The sequence below is a fragment of the Chelonoidis abingdonii genome, chromosome 3 (genome assembly GCF_003597395.2).
Source record: "Chelonoidis abingdonii isolate Lonesome George chromosome 3, CheloAbing_2.0, whole genome shotgun sequence".
NCBI lineage: Eukaryota > Metazoa > Chordata > Testudines > Testudinidae > Chelonoidis > Chelonoidis abingdonii.
In genome coordinates, this window is record NC_133771.1 from 65,115,779 (window position 1) to 65,125,993 (window position 10,215).

At 45.2% G+C, this 10,215-nt stretch overlaps 1 protein-coding gene across 1 annotated transcript in view; it reads left to right on the top strand.

Annotated features, from left to right (window-relative positions):
- Positions 1-5,695: 5,695 nt before the first annotated feature.
- BCKDHB (branched chain keto acid dehydrogenase E1 subunit beta) overlaps positions 5,696-10,215 on the top strand; it is a 315,214-nt gene continuing 310,694 nt past the window's right edge. The window contains exon 1 of the mRNA XM_075063818.1: positions 5,696-5,910. Coding sequence (XP_074919919.1) covers positions 5,748-5,910 — 163 coding nt within the window. The 5' untranslated portion in view covers positions 5,696-5,747. The remainder of the gene's footprint in view (positions 5,911-10,215) is intronic.

Sequence of the window (10,215 nt, forward strand, 5' to 3'; positions counted from 1 at the left end):
AAAAATCCAGTTTCCTGATTGGTCCTCTGGTCAGGTGTTTGGTTCCCTTTGTTAACCCTTTACAGGTAAAAGAAACATTAACCCTTAGCTATCTATTTATGACACCCCCCGCCCTGCCCTTGACTACTACTGAGTCTAACTGGATCCATGAGTGGGATCTGAGGTTGGTGGAGATTGTTTTGTGATTAAGTTATGGACCTCAACAGACTGGACAGTTAACTATGTGGTTAGCCATGCTCCAGACACTAATTTGGTTTTGCTAATTTATGTAAACATATAATTGTTATATTTTCTGTTGGTGTTTTGCTTTCCTCCTTTCCCCTAATAGAAGGTATTTGCGTGGCCATGTTCCTAAGGACTGCTGAGTGCTTGCAAGCAGGGAAGAAACTCCTGCAAATGTGATGAGAGGATCTATTTAAATTTCCAAGAGCTAGAAGTCGCACTATACCTCTGGTAGAGCCGTTTTAGTTATTTTAGAAAAAGATCCCTAGACAGACAGAACCCAACCCTTGTAGCTGCCACTGGCACCTGGGAAAAGGATTGCATATGTGTGTCTCTACAGCATTCCCGATAAGAGTGGTGGAAACCCTGTTAAGTAATTTAATACTTAACTGGAGAAAAAGCTTTGACAACACACTGTCAGGAAGTGATTCCTGACAAAGGACTGGCATAGGATGGTGAGAAGATGACCTAACAGGCCTTTGGCACTTCTACATGTTATATGAACTAAGTTTCATGGACTCATAATACTAAATCTTTATCATTCTCTGCCTCCTAGTGGTTTCAGAAAGAAACTACAATCTCAGTAAGATTAACTACAATTCTACTACTATCTAAATTGACTTGTATGTTAATTTTTATTAGATTGTGATTCTGGTACATTTAAGAGAGAGTTGTTATAGTCTGTTTGTTTCTGAATAGGGCCATGGTCATCACACAACTCTCTACACACGTTGGCCAGATATATCTTCTGAAAATATTGGCCAAAATTTTCAGACTTGGGTGGCTAACATTAGGTGCCTGAATCCATATTGAGGAAGCCATGCAAGTAGTCCGATTTTTTTTTCTTCCTCTCAGATTTGCAAAATACCAAATAAATCCCATTGACTTCAATGGGGACTGCAAATGCTCAGAACCTCGGAAAATCAGGCCACTTATACAGATTCCTACACACAAATACTAGATACCTAAATTTAGCCCCTCCTCACCCCCAAGTTTGAAAACATGAGCCATTGGCACTAAGTATCTAACCAAACGTCTCCACACACGTACTTATGTGCCAACTCTTTATATAAATCTAAAGGGAAAAGAATATGGTGCTACCACAATAATTAGAGTGCTCTTTTAGATCTAGAAGAAAAAAAATCAATTAGTATCTACACCTTAAAGATCAGAATCTTAGAATTACTTGATAACCTGTAACTTCATTTAAAATCAATGGGAGTTTCAGGTACTCAGCAGCACCTCTGAAAATATGTTCCACAATACAGAAACACATACTTTGTATGCATACACACATCCCTACCTCTCGTGACAATCATTCCCTTCTCAAGATAGTTCCAGCTTACCCTTACAAGGTTTGATATATATTGCTGTATTTTAAAAATATTTCTGAAGAATTTAAAGGGTTTTTGTTGTCGTTTTTTGCATTTGCAATGCATCACATTTATACCAGGTAGCAGGTATATTCAAAAACATTCCCAGGGGAAGGTAGCACAGCATTTATAAATCAAAATCTAAAAAAAAAAAACTTTAAAAATTATGCACAGTATTTTCTCCCTGGTAAGAGGAAGAGAAAAAGAATAGAATCACAAATGATAGAAACTATGTTATGTAATGACTGCTGGAAGCTGCTCAGATACCACAGTGATGACTGCAATATAAGAACCTGAATAGAATAGATACCCAAATCCTAGTAAATGAATCATCATTTTGTAGTATAGGCTAGTCAAAAGAGCCAGTCTGGCCCTGAAAAAATTATCCAGAGGTTGAGCCCACCACAGCAGCTCCAATACAATAGAAAGGGGTGAGAGGGAGATATGGAACCAGGAGGAAAACCACCCAATTCTAATTAAAATTAAAGCATTTGACTGGGGAGGTGTGTGGAATTTTGCATACAAAAATAAATAGCATGGGAATATGATCTAAATTTAACTTGCTTCAGTTATTTACATTTTAAAGTGGAGGATGCAGCTGAATAATATTTTAAATCTTATCATTTGCTGAGAACAATTAAATGTGATCCTAGATAGCTGAGCTGTGCAGTATTTCAAATCTGGCTGTTTATATTCAGTGAGCAAATGGGCATTTATGCCTGCAAAAGGATGATTGCATAATTAAAAGCCTGTTTTATAAAATTTTATGGTGAAAATCTGACTCTTGCATGCGTAGTTGTTGTGGGTTCAAAACTTCTATGGGTGCAGGTTAGGCAGCCACTTTTAATACTATGGGGCTAAATATTCTGTTGGTGTAAGTGAGCACAACTCCACTATAGTCCATGGAGCAGTATCAGTTTATACCAGTGTGAATTTAGCCTCTGATCCTTAAAGTAACTTTAATCATCATGCTATTCTATACACATTTATATGCATCACTATAACTGCTAGTGACAGATAATACAGGCAACTGCAGAAAAATCATGTGACTAGCAACTAGTTGTTTAGATCAGGGGTTCTCAACCTTTTTCTTTCTGAGGCGCCCACAACATGCTATAAAAACTCCATGGCCTACCTGTGTTGCAACAACTGTTTTTCTGCATATAAAAGCCAGGGCTGGCATTTGGGGTAGCAAGCAGGGCAATTGCCCGAGTCCCCATGCCACAGGGACCCCCCTGCAAAGCTACATTTCATAGGCTTCAGTTTCAGCACATCAGCCCCGTGCAGTGGGGCTTTGGCTTTCTGCGCTGGGCCCCAGCGAGTCTAATTCTGGCCCTGCTTGGCAGACCCCCTGAAATCCACAGCTAGTTTCAGTCCTGAGCCCTATTCACTGAAACATGCTGTTTCCACTATATGGCCATGGACTTGTATAATACATGGTAATACTTATAATTAGGGCTGTCAAGCGATTAAAAAAATAATCACAGTTTTAATTGCACTGTTACCAATATTAGAATACCATTTATTTAATATTTTGGGGGTTTTCTATATTTTCAAATATAGGGTCAGGTCTGGGGGCTCTGGGCTTCAGCCCCTCTCGGGACACAGGGCTCCGGGCTTCAGCCCCCCACCCCGCCAATGCTTCCTGCTCCTCCCACAAATATGCAATGAACACGCTAAAAAAAGCATTAATTTTGCTTTCAAGTAATCACATGACTGATTTACAGCCTTACTTATAATGTTAATCAGAATATCTGAAAGACCCAACTAATATTTCATTATTGGGCTTACTTTCCTTTTATGTCATTCAGAATGTTGGCCTTCCTTCGTCTATAGAAAATTGTCATAGTGATCCATCTATCATTAACATAGATTTTAAGGCCTGAAGAAACCAGTCTAACCATCCAGTCTGACTTCCTCTGCCCCAATCTCAGTGTTTTCATTCGTCTGCGGTTTAATGCAACTCTTCAGCTGCTGAACAATCAAGCCTTCTAGTGTTGTCTCAGTCCCAGGGCTCGTGTTACGTAAAATGGCACCCTCGGCCAACTTCTATTTTGCTCCCCTTTCTTTGGAGGTGGAGTAGAGCTGAAGACAGAGCAGGGTTGGCAGAGGAGCTGGGCTGGAGGGACTTGAGGCTGAGAGCCCCACACATGGCCAGGCTCAGGGCTTGTGACCCTCACATAATCACCTTGCGACCCCTAGTTTGGAAACCGCTGTTCAAGATGACAAGCTGGCTGCAAGAAGCTGTCAGCATAGGCACTAACTCCCTCTCTATCTGGGGGGTGCTCAACTCCCCCCTCCACCCCAGGCCCATCTCCACTCCACCCCTTCCTCCAAGACCCCACCCTGCTAATTAGCACCCACTAATTTTTTTTCCCTGGGTGTTCCAGCCCTGGTCAAACTGAGGGGTGTACAGGAGAAGATACGTTCCAGGGCACAGAGTGATGGGCCCAACCCAGGGGCACCATTTCAGATTTTGATATGGAGAGGAAACTTTAACCATGATTCCAAGGGCTACTTAGGCAGCTGAAAACACTAGGATTTTTTAGGTTTTTTTTTTTGCAGATAATAATTTAGAAATTAGTTGACAGGAGCACTGTATCTAATTCCTATATAAAGAAATTTAAATAAATATTAGACCCACTCAGCTCTAACACTAACATGTTCTGACATCTTGTGGCAAGTCACTTAAGGGACACTGGTTAGGTTTAAAATTTTAATGTATATTCTACTACTATATGCTACTAACTCTTCAATACAACAATTGTAGGAAAATCAATATTACTTTCTATCATTTCGGCTAATTAATTTTTGCAGTTTTTCCGAGCTTGAAATAGATCATCTAATGTTTGGAAACATCCTACTAGGTCACAGCCCTGTGAGTTTACACTGCACCTGCCTGGAGTTTAGGGGTGTTACTATACTACAAATAATAGACTAGAAATGGACTTTAAACAGGATGCAATTTTTGTTCTTTATTCTGGAATTGGCTTGGATACAACTAAAACCCTAAGAATTTGAGGAATAAACACATCTGATACTCAGATGACACTCTTTCATTCCTTCCTTTTCTCCAATGCAGAACAAAAAAATGACAACACAAGCTGGTTTTCAGTTAAAATGTAAAATTGCATAGCAGTCATTGCTCAAAACTCAGCATGGGGCAGAACTTGGCACCCCTTGGGGGTTAAATGATCTCCTCTCATCTGACTCTCATTCTCTCTTTCTTTATCCTTCCTGACTACTGCATTGCTTTTCACGTAGTGAACCATGACATCCTTCCCAACAGCCTGGGACCAGTGGCCTTCTTTACTTTGCTCCCATCTATCAGAATCTTCCCTTTCTGCAGAAGGAAAGGCTGGTACAGCAGATAGGGTGTGAAACTCTGGGAGAAGGAACCTGCCCCTGGCCTTGCAATTGCCCTGCCTTTAAGGCTAACTGCCGTGGCAGGGAGCAGTAACTTGGGTTTATTGCTTGTCCTGAGTACAATCTGTGCAGCAAGGTGCTGTCTTGGAACGCAGGCCTTTCCCCAGGAAAACAGCACCACAAGCCCAGCAGCCCAACCCCTAGGGCTGGCACCAGGCTTGTGGTTGGAGCTAGCTCCTGCCCACCTGGCACAATAGTACCCCTCTAGCTGATACACAGCCTGCTGCCTCTGCCCCTTTCCTGCGCTCCCGGGGGCCCAGCACAGTCCCTGCAGCAAGCCACTGCCCCCTGCTGGGACCACAGGCCCTTGCCCCGCCCCTGTCCTGGGCTCCCCGGGCCGGCACAAAGCACCGCCCCCTCCCAGCGTGACCACGCCCCACCTCGCCTTCCTTAGGCCGGCCACTCCCCCTACTCCCTCCTCTGCGCATTCTCTAACTCCGCGAAGCCACGCCCCAAGCAGTCTAGCTCCACCCATTCCACAGCCCAGCCCCTCACACTTTCCTCCTTCCCCGCTGCGCGGAGCCTATTCTAGACGAACTTGGCTTATACGCGTGCGCAGTAGAGACCACTCGCTCTCCAGCCTCCCCCCGCCCACAGCACCGTGGGTTCTGATTGGGCCGATCTACGTCGCCCTGATAGCCAATAGGAAAGCCCCATTCCTACCCCGCCTCTTTACAACGTGCTGTTGCTGTCACACCTGCTTCCTGAGTCCTGACCTTAGTGGAGATGGCGGCGGCCGGGCTCAGGCTGCGTCGGGCAGCGGTGCTCGCCTCCAGATCGGGGCCGCTGCGGGCCGGCGTGTGGGGCCAGCTGCTCCCTTTCGCGGCCGGGCCGCGGCGACACGCGGCGCATTTCACATTCCAGCCTGACACGGAGCCCAGCGCGCACGGTGAGCGGTGGGGCCGCGCCGGGTCAGCCTCCCCCGTCCCTGTACCTCGGGCAACCTTGCCCTGCCCTGGAGAGGGGCTACCCGGCGCGGGACTGGCGAAGCGCATCGGGCTCCCGGCTGAGCGCCTGCTGCCCTGGGTCCGCTTATCCCGAGGGGTCCCATCCCAGGCGCTAAGGGGAGCCTCCCATTCCCTCCTGTCAGCGTCCTGTCAGCGCCCGCTGCGGTTGGGGCTGGGGGAACGGGCGCTGGGTTCCAAGGCGTGCTCCCACCGCCAGCCAGACCCACCAGGGGCAGCCGTTAAACGGTGCCTGGCCGCGCCCCAGGTAGGTAGTGCGGAGCGACCGTGTTGTCACCCCAGAACCAGAGCCCGCTCCCCCGAGCTCTGACAATCGTGAGACTTTCCGGGCAAACAATCAAGACCAGTTCTTGGCCGCCAGCCTTCTGGGGTCGGAGCCTCTGGAGTGGCTGACGCCACCTGGTCAAACCCTCTCAGTGAAGGTGGGAGCTGTCTTTCTGTTAAGGGGGAAGGGGCTGAGATTTCCCGCCCACCCCCCCATTTCTCTTTTCTAGCTGCTGGGCTAGTTTCGAGTCTTGTGACACAATTGCTCGAGTTGGTGAAACTGGAAGAGTAACTCACTCACCTGAAATGACCTAAAGTTGAAGGCAGGCGACATGATTCGATTTTTGGCCAGGATCTGCAGCTGGTCTCCAGGTAGAAAGGCACCAACAGCTGTCAGTGGCCATTTTTGGGTGAAAACTTGTTTTCACTCGGACTCAGGAAACGAAGATGTGTGACATAATTGCATTTTAACTTCAGCAATACTGCTGTAAAGAAGGGGGAAAAATCACTTAGAAGGTGTAGAGAAGATGTTTTCTGTTCAACAGAGTAATGTGAGAGTCCAGTGGGGAGGAGTTCTATTATCTTTTGTTGGGGAAGGGATAGCTCTGTGGTTTGAGCATTAGCCCACTAAATCCAGGTTGTGAGCCCAGTCTTTGAGAGGGGCATTTAGGGACCTTGGGCAAAAATCTGTCTGCGGATTGGTCCTGCTTTGGGCAGGGGGTTGGACTAATGACCTCCTGAGGTCCCTTCCAGCCTGGATATTCTGTGGTTCTGCTGTAAATAGGCTTGTCATTGCAGTTTTGATTAATAGTGATTTTTATTTTTACAGTTATGGGAAGTTAGAGGTTGGTGGTGGGTTTACTGTTGGGCCCTTCAGCCTTACAGAAAGCCCCCTACAGCCGCACTGCCCCAAGACAGCTGGAGGAAATGGGCAGAGGAGGCAGTGGTCCTGGTCTGGTGGAACAGAGACCCATGGCCAGGGCTACAAGGGGGAGGATGAGCCCCTGTCTCTGGAGGACTCTGCTGAACATCTCCTGACAAGGGATTGCCCCCCTCCTCCACCTGGCTGGTGAAGAAGCTGGGCTGCAAAGAGCTGTCTGTGCTGCTGCTGGGCCAGTTCCCTGCAGGCACAAGCTGCAGGAGGGTGCATTCAGTGCTGTCTGTTATGGTGAATTTTTTTGTTGATATCAGTGTGTTAGCTGAAATGGATGTTTATTGACATCTGCTGATTTACATTGGATCCTGTCAAGCCTAGCTATAAAGTAGCCAAGTTCACATGCACTCTGTGGCAAGCTGGCCCTAAGTTCTGCAGCATGTTATAGCAAGCTAGAAATTCTGTGGCAGATTCAGTTCAATTCACAGTTAGCTATTTGCATAGAATTAATGGTGAGAATGCCGAATACAATTATTTTCATGTAAAATTTAATTACTTACATTGCCCTCAAATTTCCAATATGTCACACAATTTTGACACATCACTGCAAATATCAGAGGGGTAGCCGTGTTAGTCTGTATCTGTAAAAGCAGCAGAGAATCCTGTGGCACCTTATAGACTAACAGACGTTTTGGAGCATGAGCTTTCGTGGGTGATTACCCACTTTGTCGGATGCATGTAGTGGAAATTTCCAGGGGCAGATGTGTGTGTGTGTGTGTGCGTATGCATATGCATATGCATATGCATATGCATGTGCGTATGCATATGCGACTGGATAGCGTAGTGGTTAAGAGCGCCACTCTTTGATGCGGGAGACTGCCCTTTGATACGAGAGACCGGGGTTCAAATCCTGGTTGGTACCCAACTTTCCAGCAGGGGTCCTTGGGCAAAAGACCCCCTAACGCTTCACCTGCCTACCTCAAAAAATGAGAGTGACACGAACTAGGAGAGTCATGCCGGCTTGGACGTCGCCCGGATTAACAAGGTCCGCGCGATTCTGTGAGAACCAGACCATGCTGATGATAAGTCCTACTGGAACAAACCATTCCAGTGTGACGAGACAAGATGGAACCTGGGGGTGGGGGAAAGTGGGGAATTTGATGGATGCTGACTACAACATGCTTGACCTAATGAGAGGGATATATGAATCGTTGAGATGTGGCAGGCAGAAGACCTACATCACCTTATGAGAAACAGCTAGTTACCCACTGTTCAACATAGTAAAGAGAAGGCTGCTTGCCAGCTTGAGATAGACCAATCCACATTAGGCCTTGCTGCGAGGATCGAAGCAAGACCGCTCGTAGGAACCAAGTGAAGAACTAGGATTGAACATAAGCAACACCAATTAAATAATCTGCAAACGTCTCATCTACTGCCATTAAAGAGTCCACCTTTATGTCCTTGTACTCCTAGTGTCTCATGAATCCTGCCAGAATTTAGGCTGCATTTTCTCCATGTTACTTATCTTGTGTCTCAGCTCTGTAGTCTGGTATTAGGAAGGTCAGGCTGGTCTACACTGGGTGGGGGCAGGGGGGGGAAATCGATCTAAGATACGCAACTTCAGCTACGTGAATAGCGTAGCTGAAGTCGAAGTATCTTAGATAGAGATACTTACCATCCTCACAGCGCGGGATCGATGTCCGCAGCTCCCCGTCGACTCCGCTACCGCTGTTTGCGTTGGTGGAGTTCCAGAGTCGACAGGAGCTCGTTTGGGGATCGATATATCGCGTCTCATCTAGACGCAATATATCGATCCCCGAGAAATCGATTGCTACCCACCGATAGGGCGGGTAGTGAAGATGCATCCTCAGACATCTCTCTCAAGGTTTGCTTTACAGTATTACTAGTGAAAATTCAATTCAAATGAGCTAGTTTACTAACAATACATTAAAGCTAACAAAACATATCTAAATTCATTGTTAAGACCAAATATTTGTGCATTTTAGATGTTAATACCCATTGGAATTTGCCTATTCTTCCAATATTTGGTCTATGCAGAGAAGTGGATGAGTGCTCCATCTCAATGTTGTAACATTCTTATCAGCCTGAAAGAGATTTAGTAACCCCTATGGTTGATTAATAAGGTAAGGACTCTAGTAATGCGAGTCTGAAACAAGGTAAATGTGTCTAGTTCATTGAAAGAACTCAAAGCTGAAAGAGTAAATGAATGAAAATCTAGAAGTTTAGCCATCCAGGTCTTCAAACAAATAAGAATCAAAAAGAGTAAATCAGTGAAGAGCAAAATCTAGAACGTAGAAGCAAAAATTATGCAGAACGTCTCCAAAAATCTCATCCCTTGTCCTGTTTTCAAGTATCTCTTTATAAAGAAAGCTTTATTACACTGACCTATATTAAACTGACCCAGTCTGTTTTCCATGCCATCTTAACAGACCATAGGCAAACATAGAAAAAAGGTGGTTTACAAAGGCAGCTTTCATGCCGTAGAGTCCTGAAGATTTTCTGAACTTAATCATTTGCCTAAGTGCAGTCTATACCCAGTCAAAACACTCACTCAGGCAAAGGTATTTGCAAAACTGAAATTTATTCATGTCAGGAAACTCAATGTGCTATCTGTAAGCATCTGCTTGAAGTGGAGAAAAGTTAAGAATATTAAATATGGGAAACGACAACTCAGGAAAAAAAAACTGGTCTTAAAACTACTCAGACCTGGTGAATTCTCTTCACCACAGCATCAGTCAGGATAGTAGGGGAAAGGTTGCTGCTTAGATCACTACACCCTGTTTACCAAAAAGGATTATTACAACAGGTAGTAAGCACACACACTGCTGCTGAAGCTCCTAAAACTCTGCCCACCTTGATAACAATTGAGACGCCAATGAATGAGAGACATTATTCAATAGCAATAAAGTAGCTAGCGGTGACTACTCCGAATATTTAAAAAAACCAAAAACAAAAAAACCCCACACCTTTTGCCAACATAAATTTGATCATGCTCACCATGATACACAATAGTTCCTTTTAAAATTGTTAAATACATTACATTTTAAAGATAACAGCTTGGGATATATTG